This window comes from Phacochoerus africanus, chromosome 2 (assembly GCF_016906955.1).
Source record: "Phacochoerus africanus isolate WHEZ1 chromosome 2, ROS_Pafr_v1, whole genome shotgun sequence".
NCBI lineage: Eukaryota > Metazoa > Chordata > Mammalia > Artiodactyla > Suidae > Phacochoerus > Phacochoerus africanus.
Genome location: NC_062545.1, coordinates 248,626,733 through 248,649,500, shown reverse-complemented (window position 1 = coordinate 248,649,500; position 22,768 = coordinate 248,626,733). Strand labels below are relative to the sequence as shown.

The window sequence follows — 22,768 nt, the reverse complement described above, 5'->3', positions numbered from 1 at the left end:
GGTCTATTGTACAACAGGTGCTATTAACTAAGGAGATCTAGGCTTTAGTTCTAATTTTGCTGGTACCTACTACGTTATATCATGTAAACTGTTTGTATTTCATTAAAGTTCCTACTAGGTTACTAATTTCATCAAATATTTTATTATTAAATACAAATAGAAGAGCTTTGCGTTTGTATTATAGCAACAACGAGATATTACACTATACTACTGTGGAAAATATTTAAAATATCATGTGGAGGCAGATTTTTTTCTTTTTTTTTTCTGGCCCCACCTGTAGCATATGGAAGTGCCCAAGCCAGGGGTCGAGCCACAGCCACTGTAGAAGCAATGCCGTGTAGTTATGTTGTGAGCCACAAGGGAAGTCCGGAGGCAGATTTTAACATTGAATTAATTATGGAAACATCATGTCGAGGATGTGAGAAGGAACTAAAAGGGAGTGTAGAAAAAAGATTTGGGGAGTTCCTGTTGTGGCGCCTCAGAAAGGAATCTGACTAGGAACCATGAGGTTGTGGGTTCGATGCCTGGCCTCGCTCAGGGGTTCGAAGATCCCGAAGTTGCTGCGAACTGTGCTGTACGTCACAGATGTGGCTCGGATCTGGCATTGCTGTGGCTGTGACATAGGCCAGCAGCTACAGCTCCAATTAGACCCCTAGCCTAGGAACCTCCATATGCCAAGTATGCAGCCTAAAAAGACAAAAGAAAAAAAAAAAGATCAAAAAAAAAAAAAAAAGAGAGAGAGAGAGATTTGGGAATTCCCATTGTGGCTCTGCAGCAACCAATGTGACAAGTATCCCTGAGGACACAGGTTCAACCCCTGGCCCTTCTTAGTGGGGTGAGGATCCAGCATTGCCATGGGCTGTGGTATATGTCTCAAACATAGCTCTGGTATTGCTGCAGCTGTAGCTCCAATTTGACCCCTAGCCTGGGAACCTCCATATGCCAAGGGTGCAACCCTAAAAAGACAAAAAAAAGAAAAGAAGAAAAAAGATTTGTTGGGGAGTTGCCACTGTGGCACAAAGGGCTAAGGATCTGGTGTTGTCTCTGTGGCAGAGACATGGCTACAGCTCAGATTCAATCCCTGGCACAGGAACTTTCATATCCTGTGGGTGCACCCACAAAAGGAAAAAAAAAAAGGAAAAAAGATTTGTTGGGACAATAAAATTGGCAGATGTTATTTCATTCATTTTGTCCTTTCAATCAAAAGAATTTTTAGAAAGCCACAAACCTGCATTTAACTCAGTAATGCTGCCCCCAAACCAGCAACTAACTTGCTAAGTGTGTGACCATGTGGGCCTTAATAACATATTTACATAAATACATGTAGCATCTATTTTTCTGAAAGAATTTTATTGTAGTTGACTTACAGTTTCAAGTGTAGAGCAAAGTGAATCAGTCATACATATACATGAATATACATATATTCATTCCTTTTCAGATTCTTTATCCATATAGATTATTACACACTATTGAGATTTCTCTGTAGTATCTATTTTAAATAAAAATAATTTGTGTAAAATATTTTTATTTATTTGGTCTTTTTAGGGCCATACTGAGGGCATACGGCAGTTCCCAGACTAGGGGTTGAATAGAGCTGCAGCTGCCGGCCTACACCACAGCCACAGCAATGCAGGGTCTGAGCCTCATCTGTGACCTACACCACAGCGCATGGCAATGCCGGATCTTTAACCCACTGATTGAGGGCAGGGATGGAACCTGCATCCTCGTGGATTCATTTCCACTGTGCCACAACAGGAACTCTGATAGTGTAAAATATTTCTAGACTCAATAAGAAACTAAGTTTCTGAAATTGTATTTGATCATGCTCTTCCATTTTAATGACATTTTTTTAAGTTAAACATGAATATTAAATATCTAAGTCTTCTAAAATTAGGCTTTCATGTTTAAAGATAATGCCACTAGGTTCTATTTACAGCAATTTTAAGAGAAAACATGATAGCAACGACAAGCAAACATGTTAGATTAATTCTGAAATAGTTGGGAGTCGTATTATAGAACTGCTTGTGAAAACAATAGCCACTGTGCCAATAACTACAGAGCACCCAATGTGATCAACTTCCTGATCTGAATTGACAACTTACTTCTTTCAGAGTCCAAGATGGAATCGATTTGCACAATATAAAAGGGCCTAACTAAAACATTTTGTGTCAGTCCTGTCAAACACAGGCTCCATCTGAATTCAGTGAGCATAATCCCCATCCCCGCCCCTTTTTCATTTAAAAAAGGAGGTCAGCAGGTGCAACAAAGTTCAATTTTATAAAGACTTTCTCAGGATGATGCTCAATGAAAGGATAATAGTCTTATCTCTGATGGTATTCTGGGACAGAGGCCAGTACTAAATAGATCCTGTACTAAATAGATTAAAGGAAAAAGATCTTTACAAAGTGTTAGTAGTAACAATCAGAAGAAACCTTATATTGCTTCCTGCTCAAAGGGTCGATGGGCAAAGAAGCCTCAGTGGAGGACATTAAAACAACCCAGAAAGGGTCAATGTTTTAAAGTTGTTTTGCTTTTCATGTTTATTAGCTAATGCATTTTCAGTGAACACTTTTAAGGTAGTATATGCTTTATTTTTGCAATAGTAGAAGTATAAGCAGTACTTAGCATAGAATGGTTATAAACAGGGAGACAACATTTTTCTTCTAATGCAAAAAGCAGGAAAAAACCATGCTAGAGTAAAGAAAAGTCTAAAACAAAAAAATAAAAACTTATCTAGGCCACACCAGAGGCAATCCATGCAATGCAGCCAATGTTATTCAAAGGCCATCAAAATGAGTGATCTTAGGAACCTAACTTGGGTATATAAACATTTATCTTGGTAAACGGTTGCTATTGGCCCCAGAATGTTTAACTACAACAATATTTCAAATGCCTTATAATACTCAATTATTTATTCTTTAGCTCAATATCACTTATAACAACTCCCTTAAGAAGTATGTTTCTATCACCATGCTCCAAACACTACAGATGAAAAAAATAAGTCATATTCTAGGGCCTTTTAAGCAATCACTGGCAAACTACAAAACAGAATTCTGTACTCCAAGGCCACAATGCTTCTTCTGTATCATTCTGAATAATCTTAATCAGACAAGTATTCAATAAGCTCCTGGGTTTAAAAAAAAAAAATCTATGTTTCATAGACACCACAAAGATAATATGTTTGAAAAAAATTTTTTTCCATCCCCCACTCTCCAAATCTGCTCTGCCTCCTCCCGCATTTGTTCTACCCTGCTTAACAGCTCCCCCATCCATGAAATCCCCACAATGAAGTGTGGGAGTTATCCTATATCTTATTTATCTTCGTCTTTCCATACTATTCAAGAATTCAAGATACCAAGTCCTGACAATCAGACAATTATTAGTTATTTCAGACAATCATGATCTCTTATTAGGTCAGTTAAACTACTCTCTCAAAGGGTTTCTTACCTCCACTCAGCACACAACCTTCAGAACAATTTCTACAAACTGGGCATTAGTTGTATTACACCCCTGCCCTCAGGATAAATTGCAACCTCCTTGGTTTCCAGGCCCTCCTAAAGCAGGCCTCTACCTAAACCTCCAGCCTCATTCAAACACAATAAACTTATAATTCTTGCTATTTAACAAGTTTCCAGGAGTTCGTGTTTTGGTTCCAAGGGTTAAGAACCCACATACCGTCCATGAGGATGCGGGTTCAATCCCTGGCCTCACTCAGTGGGTTAGGATCCAGCATTGCCGAAAGCTGTGGAGTAGGTTGCAGATGCAGCTTGGATTGGATCCCTAGCCCAGGAATCTCCATAGGCTGTAGGTATGGCCATCAAAAGAAAAGAAAAAAAAAAAAAAAAAAAAAAAAAAACAAGAAAAGAAAAAACCAAAACGAAACAAAACAAACTTCTAGGCTTTTCCACGTGCTGGTCCCTCTGCTTGGGCTCTCCTTTCCTAACTCGCACCTGAAGGAGTGTCCAAGTTTGACTGGAATTTCCACAAACTACTCAAGCTTCACCTTCTCCATCAAGTTTTCTCTGATGCATCCAGACAAAGCTATTTACTGCTTAGCTCTATTATAAAGCTTAGTATATTATTTCATAATTTTTTTTTAGTTTACATATCATCTCTATCTTTAGAATGTAAGTTCTTTGAGAACTGGGGCCTTATGCCTTCAAAATATCTCCAACTCCTATCTCCTGGCACACAGCACTCAAAAGCCATCTGCTCAAGAAAAGAGACACCCTGATTTTAAAAAAAGAAAGAAAGAAGTACCTATTTTTAATCGCATGTTTTTGTGTTACATGTTATATACAATGTTATATGCTTTTCACGATTCAATACAAAGAATACTAAAACAAGATTGCTAAGCCTTGGTATTAATAAAATTCTTAGGCAATTCTCAGTTGTAGGGGGGCTGTCCTGTGCATTCACAGGATGTTTAGCAGCAACCCTGGTCTCTATCCACTAGATGCCGGCAGCCTCCCTGCAACCTCTCAGCCAGCTGGGGTAACCAAAAATGTCTCCTGACACTACTCAATGTCCTGGGGGGGGGGGTGGGCACCACTGGCAGATGTAAATTTACCCTGAGTTAAGAACCACTAGTCTAAAACATCAAATTATTTGAAACAAAGAGTAGGTTAAGTAGAAGACGAAGTCTTGCTTTAAAATTTTGTTTGATTTGCTACCACAGTAATATTCATAGGATACACTAAAATTAAGAGAAAAAAGATTCCTTAATAAACATCCTTTAGAAAACTGTAGTTAATAAAAAAAGAAAATCTTTCAATGCAGAGAAGTTTCCATTATGAAAAACAAATTACACTACTATGTGAAGTTCAATGAATTTAACCCCTTTCTCTCTAATTAGGAAAGCATTATATATATTTATATGCCAGAAGAATGCAAGACAATTTTCCAGTTTCAATATCTAGTAACCAACTGGACAAATTTGCAATTTCTAAGAAGCACCATTAATCAGGTGGAGATATGACATCACCTGTCAACAACTACTGGCACATATTAGGCACACAGTAAATATTTGCTGAGTGAATTAACTGTGGATACCTATGCACAAGACTTCTTCTAGATATCGTGAGGACAAAGAGAAGTTTGACCGTCTCCTTGATACAAGTTCCTTAAACACGGGGACTATTACTTGTTTTTGTCTCTCTGGCAATATTTAATGGGTGCTATCTAATTATTTGTTGAATGAAGGAATTAATTGAAATTGTATTACCAAATTTAAGGATTTTTTTCCCTCCTTCCTCCCTCCCTCCCTTTCCCTCTTTCTTTCGTTCTCTCTTTCTTTTTCTTTCTCTCTCTCTCTCTCTGCCTCCCCTATGGCATGTGGAAGTGTTCCTGGGCCAAGGATCTAACCTGTACCACAGCAGTGACCCAAGTGGTTGCAGTGACAATGTCAGATCCTTAACCTGCTGTGCCACAAGGGAACTCCTTTTTTCTCTGATGTGTAGGCAACTAAATCAGTTGCAATTTCATTTACTTATTAATGATGGCAAGTCCAATCTTTTAATTCACTATGGCTAATAAGAATCCATACTAATTCTGTGGTTTAACTTGTAGTGTTACTGACTGGTTAAAAAAAAAAGGGTAATAATCTAATCATCTATTCCTACTAACTCTAAACTTACCAACTAGATAACAATAATCAAAAGGCTTGTTACTATTCACCTATTTTATCTGAACGGATCACACAATCTCTCAAGGTTTTCAACTAAAATCACTGAGTCAGTCACCAAGTTGCATGGCTCTACTCAAAATGTGAACCCAGTCCAAATGGCAGGCCAGAAGGCTCTCAGAATGTACACAACTACAGCACAGTGAAAAGCACTCTTCAATGGGAGTGCCTAGTTCACATGCTATGTATGGGACACGAGCAAAAGGAAAGTAAGATTTCTGCCATTTTACCCCTGTGTTAGGGAAAACAAAATACTCATTATACAATAGTTTGATAAGAGCAATAGAAAAGATAATAAGGAATTCCACATAAAATATCAGCACCAACTGAGAACATGCAGTCAGGATACAGGTTGTCCTCATTTCTGAGGATAATGAGAATTTAAACTGCATGTAGAAAGAATAAAATGACAGGTGAAGCATTTGGCACAGGGCATGGTACAAAGCAGGTACCAATAAATGGTACATTGGTTTACCTATTCAGACTCAGATACCCAGGATGAACAATGGGGACAGTAGAGTCAAGTGAATGGTGGACTATGGGCCAGAGGTGGTGGTAGGGCCAGAATCAAGAACGGGAGAGAGAGGGAAGGAACTCTGAGCAGGCATTATCTTCCCTTCTCTCACCACTGTTGTGATCTAGCTGGGCTGAGATCAAAGTCTCAAGTAAAACTGAAGTTAGCTTCAGAGGGAGGGCGATTCTTTGTCCCTCTAACCTCACTTGAGTTTTCAAAAATAATGATAATAAGGGAGGAAAGAAACTTATTCATCAGAAACTAGAAGGAAGGAAAGCTGATGGATTCATGCTCTGCTGAAAATGATGAGAGCTCCCACCAGATGGTTTTAGTTTCTTCTCCAGGGCATAAGGTTAGGAAGGAGAAAGAACAAGAGAGCTTAAGAGAAGAAAAGGCATGAATAATCACTTGGAGAGCATGTATAAGAGAGATAAATGAATGAATGAATAAGATGAATTATTTAGAGGTGAATAAAAATAGCCAATTTCACAGCAATTCTAGTTAGACTGTAGCTAAACAATTTACCTGCTGGTGGCAACTCACATGGACACAGAATTGAGCAAAAGACAGTGTGTTAAGAGAATGAGAAATTATTAAGTAGCAATAGAGATGAAGAGGGAAATTCAGTCTATCATTCTTGAATAGCTGCTATGTGAGGTCATATATTGGGGCTTGGATATTCAGAGATGAATAAAGCATGATACTGCCCCCTGGAAACGCATGCACCACTGCAGCAAGATGATACCGAGTCTTTGTGATATTTGACAGCTCTAATTTTTTAACAGCAACTATTAAATTGCTTCATTCTCTAGCATTGTATATTTATGATATTTGTGTCATATATACACTATGAACCAAAATAATAAAATGCACATTTGGATGCCTACCACTCAATTCATGTACTAAAACTTACTCTTTTATATGCATCTGAAATCTTCTGCCTGTCTTTTAAAGCTCTTTGGAATATGGCAGCATCTCCAAGCAACCAATCTAATTTCCAACTATTTTTTCCAAGCTTTCTATTCTAGTCAGACACACTTGACAGAAGCATTCCAAAAATTAAGTGTCCAAGAAAACAACTCCTCTTTCTTGTCCAAAAGAGACAAAGAATTAAGGAAATATTACTTGCCAAATAAATGCATTTCTTACATTACTATAGGAAATAAGAGCTTTCCCCTCTAAAGATTTCAAATAATTTGTAAAGGTAATAAAAGTTCACATGAATGGATGGTAAGTGCTAAAAGTACCTTCAGATGTTGTCATGGAAACTTAAAACTAAAAATGATTTATATTATCTTTCCATTCTGGTTTAAAAAAAAGTGCATTTTACAATAAGATTTAAAATTATCATTTAAAAAGTTAATACCTCAAATAGTATCTTTCTTTTTCATAAACCTTTTAACTGTCGTAAAATACACCCAACAACAAATTTACCATCTTAACCATTTCAAAGTGTACAGTTCAGTAGATCAAGTATATTCACTCTGTTGTGCAACCATCACCATCATCCATCTCCAGACCTTTACATCTTGCAAAATTGAAACTCTTATATATAAAACAGTAACTTCCCATTCCTCTCTCCCCACAGCCTGTGCCAACTACCATTCTACTTTCTGTCTCTGTGAATTTGACTCTAAGTATCTCATTTAAGGGGAATCACAGTATTTGTCCTTTTGTGACTGGCTTATTTAATTTAACATAATATCTTCAAGGTCCATCTATGTTGTAGCATGGGTAAGAATTTCCTTCCTTTTTAAAAAAAAAAGATGGTAAAAACACATAACATACAATTTACCATCTTAAGCATTTTTTAAAGTGTATGCTAACGTTAACTCTATGCACACTATTGTGCAATAGATCTCAAGTTTTTTCATCTTGCAAAGCAAGCAAAACTGAAATTCTATACCCACTGAACAGTGCCTTCCCATTTCCTCCCCCTCTCGGGCCCTGGCAATCACAGTTTTACCTTCAAAGAGTCTACTCTGTAGATATCTCATGTAATTATACAGTATTTGCTTTTCTGTTACTGGCTTACTTCATCCAGCATAATGTTCTCCAGGTTCATCTGTGTTACAGCATATGACAGGATTTCTTTATTGTTGAAGACTAACATTCCACGGTATGTAGAGACCACATTTGTATAGCCATTCAACTGTCAGTGGACATTTAGATTGTTTCTACCTCTTTGCAGAATAATGCTACAGGATTATGAGTCATAAGCGTGCACATATTGCTTCAAAATCCTGTTATCAATTATTCTGGATATATACCTAAAAGTGAGATTTCTGGGTCACAGAGCAATCTATTTTTTTCAACGATTTAATTTTTTTAGAGCAGTTTTATTCCACAGCAAAACTGAAGGAAAGGTAGATATTTCCCATATACCTTGTCCCCCCACATATATATGGCTTCCCCCATTATCAACATTCTCCCACTAGAGTGGTATGTTTGATACAACTGATAAATGTACATTGACAAATCATAATGACCCAAAGTCCATACTTTACAGAAGGGTTCATTCTTGGTGCTATACATTCTATGAGCATTGACAAGCATGTAATGACATGAATCCATCATTGCAGTATCATACAAAGTATTTTCCCTGCCCTAAAAAATCCTCTTCATAATTTCAGTTTTTAATTTTTGAAGAACTTCCCAGTTTTCCACAGTGGATGCACCATTTTACATTCCTACCAACAGTACACAATTTCTCCATATCCTCACCAACATTTGTTATTTTCTGGATTTTGTTTGTTTGTCTGTTTGCTTATTAGTACCCATCCCAAGGGGTGTGAGGTGGTACCTCCCTGTGGTTTCAATTTGCACTTCTCTTGTGATTAGTGATGTTCATCATCTTTTCATATTCTTATTATTGACCAATCATATATCTTCTTTGCAGAAATGTCTACTCAAGTCCTTTGCCCATTTTTTAATTAGGTTGTGTATTTCTTCTTGTTCTTGAGCTGTAGGAGTTCTTTATATATTCTGGATATTAACCCCTTATCAGATATGAGACTTGCAAATATTTCCTCCTATTGCATGTTGCCTTCCATTCTGCTGATTTTGTCTTAATATTTTGAGTCCAATTTATCTACTTTTTCTTTCATTGCCTGTGCTTTTGGTTCACATCCAAGAAATTGTTGCCAATTCCAATATCAAGAAGCTTTCCCTTGAGTTTTCTTCTAGGAGATTTACAGTTTGCTCCTACATGAGGGCTCGTTCATGGACTTATAAAAATTCTCTTACAGATTTGGAAATATTCCACTAAAACTCAAATTATCTCTTACAGATAGTCCTCTCTGGAATTAATGATTGATATCTATATACTTGAGGTCAAAGAACTGTATTTTCTAACAGAAACAGATAACAAGAAATAAGCACAGATAACAATAAAAATTATCTGCTCCTTCCAAATCAATTTGTTTTTTGTTTTGTTTTGTTTCGTTTTGCTTTTTAGGGCTGCACCTGCAGCATATGGAATTCCCCAGGCAAGGGGTCAAATTGGAGCTGCAGCTACCAGCCTACACACAATCACAGCAACGCCAGATCCGAGCCATGTCTGTAACCTACACCACAGCTTACCGCAACGCCGGATCCTTAACCCACAATGGAACCCGCATCCTTGTGGATACTAGTCGGGTTTGTAACCACTGAGTCATGACGGGAACTCCCCAAATCAATTTGTACTTCTAGTTTTAAGTCAGCAATCCAAACAATACAGGTTCTTTTGAGAAATTCAGAAATTTCAACTTAGGGTTGCTATTAAATTAAGATGTTTAGTACCCTACACCAAAGGCTCCCTCTCTACTGCAATTTTATTTTATTATTTTTTAAATTATTATTATTATTTTTTTTTGTCTTTTTGCCTTTTCTAGGGCCGCACCCACGGCATGTGGAGGTTCCCAGGCTAGGGGTCGAATCGGAGCTATAGCCACCAGCCTACGCCAGAGCCACAGCAATGCAGGATCTGAGCCATGTCTGTGACCTACACCACAGCTCACGGCAACACCGGATCGTTAACCCAGTGAGCAAGGCCAGGGATGGAACCCGCGACCTCAGGGTTCCTAGTCGGATTTGTTAACCACCGAGCCACGATGGGAACTCCACTACTGCAATTTTATAGTTTTCTCTTTGCCTTTTAAAATTAGTATCTTCTCCATCCTCCACTGCCGTGCTTTTTGATGCTGCCATTATTATTACTTTTTAAATGCCTAATCTGTTAACTTATTTTGTAAACAGCTGCCTTTGAAGCTAGATCTAATAGGTCTGTTTTCTGAAATAATATTTATTCATTAATATTTTTGAACACCTACTTTGTGCATGACACTATGGGTAATACAAAGCTATAAAACTTAGCAGAAGGGTCTTCTCAACAGGACCTGGTAAGGCCACACTCAGTATCATATTCACTTATAAGGATAGGGGCCTGGAAACAAAGTGTGAAAGCAGGGCAGAGTGGGGCATTTCTCCCTAATAGATCATTACAGCAGGCAATACAGCTGACAAGGAACTAGCTCTCTTCTGGCCCTCCAGATGATATGTCAGGTTCAAGGGATCAAGACTCACATTCAGTAGGTCCAAGAGAAGATGTTAGAAGCTAGTTCAATACTAGATCATACTTTTGAATGCCAAGGCAAGACATATAGAGTTGTTGGTTTTTTTTCCAACTAATTTCTGAACAAGAGACTAAAGCTCTAGGAATATTAATATGGCATCCATATATAAGGCAGCTAGAAGTTAGAGACTTGTAACTGTAAGAGTATTACACTCTACTGGTAGAATAACAATGACAACCATGACAATAATATAAAGCAGTAGCCAACACTTTTTTAAAAAATAATTTATATTTGCCAAATACTGTTCTAATCATTTTTCAATGCATTAACTCCTCATATCTACTCTATGAGGTAGTTCAGGTGCAAATATCATCCCTATTTCATAGATAGGGAAATTGAGGTATGGAGAGATCAAGTAACTTTCCCGGTGTCTCATAGATATGAAGTACTAGGACCATCATTTGAACACAGATAATCTGACTCCACAGTCTATACTTTTTCTTTTATTTTTTTTTTGTCTTTTTAGGGCCTCACCTGCAGCATATGGAGGTTTCCAGGCTGGGGTCCAACTGGAGCTGTATCTGAAGGCTTACACCACAGCCACAGCAACGCGGGATCTGAGCCGAGTCTGCAACCTACACCACAGCTCATGGCAACACCAGATCCTTAACCCACTGAGCGAGGCTAGGGATGGAACCTGCATCCTCATGGATACTAGTCAGGTTTGTTAACCACTGAGTCACGACGGGAACTCCCATACTCTTAACTATTCAACACCACCACCTCCCAGAGTACACTGAGTATGCTCACACTGTCCAAAGTTTTAAGAAAACCCTTAAGGAATAACTCATCCCTCCCTGAAACCTGATATGACAGACCTGAGAGTTCTAGTGTTAGACTCAGCAAATCAATACCTGTGAGGATATCATGTAGGACCAGAAAATGAGTATTAGATCACATCAGTTCTCTTCAGAGAAATTTTTTTAAAACCTCTCACAACAGTATTCTTCTTTAGGACTAATATCCTTCAGGCATCATTTCACTGAATCCTCACAACTTAAGAGAGAGGCATTATTTTAAATCTAAATTTTTTTTCAGATGAGGAAATCTAGGCTCCAAGAGGCTATACCTTCTGTCCTTCATTACAGAACCAGACAGTGACAGAAGGAGAGTTAGAATCTAGATCCGAGTCAGTCTCATGTTGGGAGTTCCCATTGTGGCTCAGTGGTAATCTGACTAGAATCTGTGAGGATGCAGGTTCCATCCCTGGCTTTGCTCAGTGGATTAAGGAGCCAGTGTTGCTGTGAGCTGTGGTGTAGGTTGCAGACGCGGCTCAGATCCCACATGGCTGTGGCAATGGTGTAGACCAGCAGCTGCAGCACCGATTCGACCCCTAGCCTGGGAACTTCCATATGCAGTAAGTGCAGCCCTAAAACAAAAATGAAAACAAAAACAAAAACAAAAACTAAATCAGTCCCATGTTCTTCCCACCATCCTATGCTGAGGACATGAAGTGATGGGACAGGAATACTGCCAGTCTGGAAGGCTGCAGTCCTGCTACCCTCAGAAGACTAGCACCCCAGCTGAAATGATCTGTAGCCATGGTGGGGTGTGTCTAGCCATGGCCCCAGGGTGTTCCAGCCAGACATTATACCTGGAGGATTCCTGAGTCAGCCCATGTTCCAAAGCTAGAACCAGCCTGTGAATCTGGGCGGGACTGAGGCAGCTCTGAGGATTCTTACACAAAATACAAACATGAAACCTCATGGAAAAATACAGGCTTGAAGGACTATCGCTATGCAGCCCTCCACAGAGAGAGGTTTTTAAAAAATTTCTCTGAAGAGATCTGATGTGAGTCATACAGAGCTGAAGACAGCACCTGGAGATTAGCAACCCGAAAGAAGAGAGCTAGGGTTCAGAAAACTGACAGGCTGTTTTCTCAGCTAATTCCCGTATGTTTAACCTCAAAGTTTCTCAAAACTTATTTCTTATAAAAATGTTTAAGACATAATGTCTAATTACAAAAGTAAAATTATATACACACTAACACATGAAAAATGGTGGAATTTTAGTTTTTACGTCATTATTATTTTCTAAATTTTTAAAATCTCCTGTAATAAATACATATTATATCCAAGGATAAAAATAAAATAAACTATTTTAAGTTCCCGTTGTGGCGCAATGGTTAATGAATCCGACTAGGAACCATGAGATTTCGGGTTGGATCCCTGGCCTTGCTCAGTGGGTTAAGGATCCGGCGTTGCTGAGAGCTGTGGTGTAGGTCACAGACATGGCTCGGATCCCGTGTTGCTGTGGCTCTGGTGTAGGCCGGCAGCTACAGCTCTGATTAGACCCCTAGCCTGGGAACCACCATATGCCACGGCAGTGGGCCCAGAAAAGGCAAAAAATAAAAATAAAAATATATAAAATAAAATTTAGGAGTTCCTGTCGTGGCTCAGTGGTTAATGAATCCGACTAGGAACCATGAGGTTGCAGGTTCAATCCCTGGCCTTGCTCAGTGGGTTGGGGATCCGGCATTGCCGTGAACTGTGGTGTAGATTGCAGATGCAGCTCAGATCCTGCATTGCTGTGGCTCTGGTGTAGGCCAGCAGCTACAGCTCCAATTCGACCCCTAGCCTGGGAACCTCCATATGCCGTGGGAGCAGCCCAAGAAATGGCAAAAAGACCAAAATAAATAAATTAATTAATTAATTAGATTAAATAAACTATTTTAAAATAACCTATGCTTAGGAATAGGGAAAAAAAAAAAACCCAAAATTTACACTTAGTCTAATAATTCCTAAATACTCAAACAGGCTATATCAAAATCACCTGAAATATTTGTAAAAAAAAAATGCAAATTTCCAGACCCCAAAGACCTACTCAGTCAGAATTTCCCTGGGAGGGGCCCAGATATCTGGAGTTTCAACAAGCTCCTTAGGTGACAATAGCAAGTTTATATCAAGGAAGTCCAAAAGTACTTTCACTTCTCTTTGTCTTTCTAAGGTTCTTCAATGATTTATTTAATGCTAGGACAAATTTATTCTGAAAGGCAAACACATAATATTTAACAGTGAGAATGAGGGACTGGGGAATAGAATCGGATGGCCTAATGTCTCACCATTTATCTCGGCAAACTTCTGAACATCACTTAGGGTTTTCAGTTCTTGTCTTGGACATGCTGCTACACACAGTGCTACAGACTTGATCTTCCGGTTTATCAAGTCCAGATTGCATGGATCCAAAAAGAATACATACCTAAACCATGAAGAAAAATAGTGAGACGTTATTTCACAAAACACAGTCTAGTTCACTGTGTATATGAAGAAACCTAAGAGCAAAGAACATCTTATTCCATACTCCTTCCAAATTCAATCACAGATGAACAACCACATCAAAAATATAATCATATATGAATATAAAAAATTGCTTATAAATATACTGTTAACAGTGGGGATGGAGGAACTATAGGACTCATATTTTTCATGATCTATTTTTCTAATTTAAAATTTTGTAATGTATATTTTATCATAAGATTATATATTTTGGTGTTTTTTTAAATAATTAATTTTAATTTTTTGACAAAGCTGTACCAAAAAATTACTGGAATACTGCTATATAACAAGAATTCTATTTTATACATAAACTTTCATTAATGAATATATAATCATATAAAAAGAGTACAATAAAAATGAACATATATACACACACATATAAGGTGTGGCCAAGATGACTGAGTAGGAAGACCCTGAGTTTGTCTCCTCCTATTGGCACACAAAGACTACAACTATTTACAGAGCAACTATTGATGAGAATGACCTGAAGACTAGAAGAAAAGATTCCCCACAACTAAAGATATAAAGAAGGAATCGCAATTAAATGAAATGGGAGGCAGAGACATGGTACAAGCAAGATCCACACCACTGGATAGGCAACCCACAAATGGGAGGATAATCACAATTGCAGAGGTTCTCCCCAAGAAGAGAGGAATCTGCCCCATAATAAGCCCCCAGCCCAGGGACCCTGTAGCAGAAATACAAGCCCCCAGAACATCTGGCTTTGAAGGCCAGCAGAGTCTGCACACAGGAGAGTCAGAGGGCTGCAGGAAACAGAGACTTCAGGCTTAAAGGATACACATAAAATCTCACATGATCCAAAACCCAACACAGATACAGTAATTTGACATGTGCCTGGGTCAGACCCACTTTCTTATTTCTTTTCATAGACAGGCAGGAGGCAGCTGTGACCCATCTGTGGACATGAATGCTGGCCACAGGCATTTTGAGGAGCTCGTCCTACCACAAGGACACTGTCACTGACATTCTGGAGTCCTTCCTCTAGACTACTAGTGCCAGAAGCTTACCCACCCACCAGAGGACGTCCTGGTTGCTCCAGTTGCCGGACGCCCCAGGACCAGCAGCCAGCCATGCATAGACACAATCTCACCATCCAGTGGGCCAACACCAGCCCCAGGCACCACAGAGATCTAACCTAGGACCCATTCCCACCTACCAGAGGACTGGAACCTAATGCAAGTGATGTTGGGACACAGACCCAACCACCAGCAGGCTGGCACCAGACCCAGGACTCAAATAGTGCAGCTGCTCAGGACCTAGCCCCACCCACAAAAAACATTAAACATTTCAGCAATGGCTGGAGGCAGGGTGGATAAGAGTGTGTTACAATGGCAAGGTTGTTAGAATGTCTTTGAGCTTAAGAGATCATCAACTTAAAATCATCATATATAAATATATGTTGTTATATATACATCTCATAACAACCACATGTTAATAATCTATAATAGATACACACAAAAAGAGAAAGGAATCCAAATAAGAATCTAAACATAACACTAAATGTAGGCATCAAACAACAAGGGAAGAGAGCAAAGGAAGAAGTGATAAAAACTAGAAAACGATTAAAAAAATGGCAATGAGTACATACCTACCAATAATTATTTAAATGTAAATGGACTAAATCCTCTAATCAAAAGACACAGTGTCTAAATAGATAAAAATAATAACAAACAAAACAAAACGAAACAAACAAAAAACCCAAGACCCAAATCCCACAAAAGATGCACTTCAGATCTAAAGACACAAACAGCCTGCAAATGGGGGGATGGAAAAAGGTATTTCATACAAATGGAACCAAAAAGAAAGTTGGAGTAGCAATTCTTTGGTCAAAATAGACTTTAAAACAAAGACCATAACAGGCTGGCAGCTTTAGCTCTGATTCAACCCCTGGCCTGAGAACCTCCATATGCTGTGGGTGTGGCTCTAAAAAGACAAAACAAACAAACAAACAAACAAAAAACCCACAGAAAGACTGTAACAAGAAACAAAGAAGCATATTACATAATGATCAAGGGATTAATCCAAGAAGCAGACAGAACAATTGTAAATAATCTGTGCACCCAACAGAGGAGCACTTAAATACATAAAGCAAATATTAACAGATAAAGGGAAAAACTGACAGTAATACAATAATAGTAGGGGACTTCACTCCACTTCTATCAATGGACAAACCATTCAAACAAAATCAGTAAGGATACACTCGCCTAAAATGACATCTTAGACCAGATGGACTTAACTGATATTTGTTTATTATTCCATCCAAAAGCTGCAGAATATATATCCTTTCCAAGGGCACAGAGAACATTCTCTAGGACAGATCACATGCTAGGCCACAAAACAAGTCTCAATAAATTTAAGAAGACCGAAATCACACCAAGCATCTTTTCCAACCACAGTGGTATGAGACTAGAAATCAACTAAAAGGAAAAAATCACGCAAAACCCACAAACATATGGAGGATAAACAATATGCTACTAAATAAGAAGTGAGTCACTAAAGAAATCAAAGAGGAAAATTTTAAATACCTGAGACGAATGAGAATATAAACACATCAATCCAAAATCTATGGAATGCAGCAAAAGCAGTTCTATGATACAAGTTTACCTCAGAAAACAAGAAAAATCTCAAAAAACAAAAACAAAAACAAACAAACAAAAAACCCCAAACAGGAGTTAACGAATCTGACTAGGAACCATGAGGTTGCGGGTTTGGTCCCTGGCCTTGCTCAGTGGGTTAACGATCCGGCATTGCCGTGAGCTGTGGTGTAGGTTGCAGATGCAGCTCGGATCCTGTGTTGCTGTGGCTCTGGCGTAGGCTGGTGGCTACAGCTCCGATTCGACCCCTAGCCTGGGAACCTCCATATGCCACGGGAGCAGCCCAAGAAATGGCAAAAAGACAAAAAAAAAAAAAAATAACCTAACCGTACACCTAAAGTAAAGGAACTGTAAAAGAACAAACAAAACCCCAAAGTTAATAAAAGGAAAGAAATAATAAAGATTAGAGCAAAAATAAATAAAATAGTGACTAAGAAAAAGAAAGAAAAGATCAGTGAAAATAAGAGTGGGTTCTTTTAAAAATTATCGAATTTGATAAGTCTTTAGCCAGACTAAGCAAGAAAAAAAGAGAAAGCTCAAATAAATCAGAAATGAAAGAGAAGTTACAACTAACACCACAGAAATACAAAGGATCACAAGAGATTACTAAAACAATTATATGCCAATAAAATGCACAAATTTCTAGAAACATAAAATCTCCCATGACTGAATCAGGAAGGAACAGAAAATAGACTGATTACCAGTAAGGAAACTGAATCAGTAAAAAAAACCCAAAAAACTCCCAAACAATCAAAGGCTAGAACCAGGTAGCTTCACAGCTGAATTCTACCAAATACTTAAAGAAGAATTAACATCCATTTTTCTCAAACTATACAAACTGAAAAGAAAAGAATGCTTCCAAACTTATTCTATGAAGCCAGCATCACCTTGCTACCAAAACCAGACAAAGATATCAAAAAAAAAAAAAAGAAAATTATAGGCTAATATCACTGTTGAACACAGATATTAAAATTCTCAACAAAATATCAGCAAACCAGATTCAATACATTACAAGGATTATATGCTATGATCAAATGGCATTTATCCCATGGAAGCAAAGATGATTTAACATCTCTAAATCAATCAATGTGATATACCACATTAACAATTTGAAAAATAAAAATCACATGGTCATCTCAATAGATGTGGAAAAAAAACTTTTGGCAAAATTCAACACTCATTTGTGATTTAAAAAAAAAACAAAAAACTGTCCACAAAGTGGGCATAGAAGGAACATACCTCAATATAATAAAGGCTATATATGACAAACCCACAATCAATATTACACTCAATGGCGAAAAGCTGAAAGCATTTCCTCTAAAATCAGGAACAAGACAAGGGTAGCCACTCTAAATACTATTATTCAACATAGTGTTGGAAGTCCCAGCTACAGAAATCAGACAAGAAAAAGAAATAAAAGGAATCCAAACTGGAAAGAAAGAAGTAAAATTGTCACTGTTAACAGGTAGCTTGATACTATGTACAGAAAATCCTTAAGATGCCACCAAAACACTATTAGAACTCATCAATGAATTCAATAAAGTTTCAGGATAATGTAATTAATATATAGAACAAATAATTCTAAAATTTGTATGAAAATACAAAGGGACACAAATAGCCAAAATAATGTGAGAAAAGAAGAACAAAGCTAGAGGTTTCATATCCCCTCATTTCAAATTGTACTACAAACCTACAGTAATCAAAACAGTATGGTACTTGCACAAAAACAAACAGAAAAATGGAACAGAATAGAGAGTGCAGAAATAAGCCTACACACTTATAGCCAATTAACTTGCAACAAATGAGGCAAGACTATACATTGGGGGAAGGTAGCCTCTTCAATAAATGGTGTTAGGAAAACTGGACAACCACATGCAAAAGAATCAAACTGGACTACTTTGTCATACCACATGTAAAAATAAACTCAAAATGGACTAAAGACTGAACCCATAAAACCTCTAAAAGAAAACGTAGGCACTATGTTCTTTGATATTGGTCTTAACAATTTCTTGGATATATCTCTTTAAGCAAGAATAACAAAAGGAAAATAAACAAATGGAACTATATCCAACTAAAAAGCTTTTGCACAGTAAAGGAATTATCAACAAAATGAAAAGGTCACCTACTGAATGGAAGAAGACATTTGAAAAGGAAGTATCCAATAAGGGGTTAAAATTCAATATACAGGAGTTCCTGTCGTGGTGCAGTGGTTAACGAATCCGACTAAGAACCATGAGGTTGAGGGTTCGATCCCTGGCCTTGCTTAGTGGGTTAAGGATCCAGCATTGCCATGAGCTGTAGTGTAGCTTGCAGACGAGGCTTGGATCCCGCCTTGCTGTGGCTCTGGCATAGGCCGGTGGCTACAGTTCCGATTCGACCCCTAACCTGGGAATCTCCACATGCTGCAGGAGCAGCCCAAGAAATGGTAAAAAGACAAAAAAAAAAAAAATTTCAACGTACAAAGAACTCATTTAACTCAACATCAGGAAAACAAAAAACCCAATTTAAAATGGGCGAGTACCTGAACATTTTCCTAAGAAGACATTCAGAGGGCCAACAGGGACATGAAAAGATGCGCAACGTCACTAATCATCAGTGAAATGCAGATCAAAACCATAATATATGGTTTTAATGTCAGAATGGCTATTAACACCTGTCAGAATGGCATTAACAGAAAGACAACAAGTGTTGGCAAGGATGTGGAAAAAAGGGAACCCTCATGCACTATTGCGGGATATAACTGAGCCACTATGGAAAACAGTATGGAGGCTCCTCAAAAAATTAAAAACAGGAGTTCCCATCATGGCGCAGTGGTTAACGAATCCGACTAGGAACCATGAGGTTGCGGGTTCGGTCCCTGCCCTTGCTCAGTGGGATAAGGATCCGGCATTGCCATGAGCTGTGGTGTAGGTTGCAGACATGGCTCAGATCTGGTGTTGCTGTGGCTCTGGCGTAGGCTGGCGGCTACAGCTCTGATTAGACCCCTAGCCTGGAAACCTCCATATGCCGAGGGAGCGGCCCAAAAAATGGCAAAAAAAGACAAAAAAAAATTAAAAAAATAAAAATAAATAAAAAAATTAAAAACAGGAGTTCCCACTGTGGTGCAGTGGAAATGAAACAGACTAGGATCCACGAGGTTGCAGGTTTGATCCATCGTTGCCATGAGCTGTGGTTTAGGTGGCAGATGTGGCTGGCTCAGATCTGATGTTGCTGTGGCTGTGGCTGGCAGCTGTAGCTCCGAATGGACCCCTAGCCTGGGAACCTCCATATTCCATGGGTGTGGCCCTAAAAAGCAAATAAAATTAAAAATTAAAAATTAAAAACAGAATTACCATATGATCCAGCAATTCCACTTCTGGGTATTTTTCCAAAGAAAACAAAATCATTAATTCAAAAAGATATATGCACTTCTATGTTCACGTCAGCATTATTCACAATGGCCAAGATATGCAAGCAACCTAAGTGCCCATACATAGACAGATAAAGAAGATGTAATAAAAATGTATATATAATGAAATATATATACTCAGCTATTAAAAAAGAACAAAATCTTGCCAGTTGTGACAACATGGATGAACCTAAAGGGTATTATGCTAAGTGAAATAAGTCAGACAGACAAAGACAATTACCATACAATTTCACCTACACATGGAACCTAAAAAACAAAACAATTGAACCAATAAAACAGAAATAGGCTCACAGACACAGAGAACAAACAGGTGCTTTCCAGATGGGACAGGAAAGGTGGGTGGAATGAGTGAAATAGGTGAGGGAGAGTAAAAGGTACAAACTTCCAATTATAAAATAAATGAGTCACAGGAATGAAGTGTATGGCACGGAGAATAGAGTTAATATTATTGTAATATCTTTGTATGGTGATAGAAAGTAACTGCTTATCATGGTGCTCATTCTGTAATGCACAGAAATATTATTACATTACGATGTTGTGCACCATGAAATAATACAGTGTTGTAGGTCGATTATAAAAAAAGAAAAGAAAAAATAGATAAAAAACAGATAAAAATAATCTTATTGTTTTAGCAGCATTTTTTATGAGTTCAAACATTATTTCATACATTGTTCATTTGCATTTTTTAAATTTTTTGTATCTTTTGCTTATTTTCAAAGTAGAGGTATTCTACTACTCACTGAATTACAAACACTTTGTATATGAAGGGTATTAAATTTCTGTTAAGGCTGATACAAGTATTTTTCATGATTTGCCAACTGTCGTTTGGGAAAAGTTTTCTGTTTTTGTCATCAAATCTATTCTGTTTTATTTTTGTGATTAGTTCACTATTTTTTTATGCTTCAAAAAGTAGCTCCCCATTCCCATATTAAATGTTTCATAGATACATTTTGGTGTGTGGAAAAGAGGGAAAAAATATGACTTTAATTTTCTAAGTAATTAACCAATTGCCCTAGTGCTGCTTTAAAAATATTATTTCTCATTCCTTCATAGTGTGTTGCCACTCTTCTACACTAGAGGAAACAGGTTTACGCTTTTTGTTTCACTGACTCATCTGAATATTCTAGTGTAAGTTAAAAAAAAAAAAGGACATGAGCTAATGAATATATAATTACAAAAATGCATTATAAAACTACATAAAATTTAATACATAAAGTTGAATGTAGACTAGAGAGAAATACACAGTTCAATTACAGTCATCACTGGGTGTTAGAAAAAAATGATTTTAATTTTTTTTCTTCTACTTTTTAGAATTCATATGTTCTAGAACGAAAGCAATTACTTCCAACTTGAGATAACTACAACATTGTTTACTAAAAAGGCCTAATTCATATTAACAAAATAATCCCCAAATCCTATATCATACTTTGTGTTTCCTGTATGTTTATATTTTTGGAATGGGAAAATTAATTAGAAATTACACTAAAACTTTTTTTTTTTTTTTTGGCTGCACCCACAGATTGTGGAAGTTCACAGGCCAGGGATCAAACCTGCGCCACAACAGTAACCAGGGCCACAGCAATGACAACACCAGATCTTTAACCCAGATCTTTAACCCACTGAGCCACCAGGAACTCCTGAAACTTTTTTTTAATGTTAGAATGTAGAAGAGATGACAGAGATTGCATTTACCTAAAGAGAAAGTAAGAGTCAAACACTCTTTTTTTTTTTTACTTCTGCTTTTTAGGGCCATACCTGCAGCATATGGAAGTTCCCAGACTAGGGTTTGAATTGGAGCTGCAGCTGTCAGCCTACAGCACAGCCACAGCAACGCAGGATCCAAGCTAAGTCTGCAACCTATACCACAACTCATGGCAATTCCAGATCCTCAACCCACTGATCGAGGCCAGGGATCGAACCCACATCCTCATGGACACTAGTCAGATTTGTTACCGCTGAGCCACACTGGGAACTTCCGCAGTCAAACACTCTTAACTGAGATAAGCAAAATCTAAGACTATGGTTTCAGGGAAAGAGCACAAGTAGGAATACTTTCTCCCAAGATAAGAGTTAACGAACCTCCAGCCCTGGGTTCTATTCCACTGGGTCCACAGAAAGTTTTATAAAATAATGTATCTTCCAATAACCTTTCCCATGTTGTTAAATTCTGTTGGTATACAAAACGTGATTCAAATCAGGAAATATAACAAAATGCAAGAATTGGGTGAGAAAACTGAAAAGCAAAAAAGTGAAGTCAATCTATGGGTAAGATGGACCATATAAAGAAACATCAGGTGGGAGTTCCCGTCATGGCTCAACGGAAACGAATCCGACTAGTATCCATGAGGATGTGGGTTCGATCGCTGGCCTTGCTCAGTGGGTTAAGGATCCAGCATTGCCATGTGCATGGCTTGGATCTGGCATTGCTGGGGCTGTGGCTGTGGCCAGCAGCTGTAGCTCTGATTCAATCCCTAGCCTGTGGACTTCCAAATGCCAAGGGTGTGGCCCTAAAAAGGGGAAAAAAAAAAAAAGAGAGAGAGAGATCAGAAAAAAAATTAGACAGGAAAAAAAAAAAAGTTGGGAGGGAGGTATGTCAGACCAGAGAGGCAGAGTAACTTACTGACCACTTTGGTGGAGCTGGGGACCAGGAACACAG

General features: G+C 38.1%; 1 protein-coding gene across 3 annotated transcripts in view; it reads right to left on the bottom strand.

The window, feature by feature from the left end:
* Positions 1-22,768, bottom strand: part of SLC44A1 (solute carrier family 44 member 1) — a 210,861-nt gene that overhangs the window by 89,312 nt on the left and 98,781 nt on the right. For all 3 annotated transcript variants that reach the window (XM_047768087.1, XM_047768089.1, XM_047768088.1), the window contains exon 4: positions 13,875-14,011. In XM_047768087.1, the coding sequence (XP_047624043.1) occupies positions 13,875-14,011 (137 nt within the window). The remainder of the gene's footprint in view (positions 1-13,874; positions 14,012-22,768) is intronic.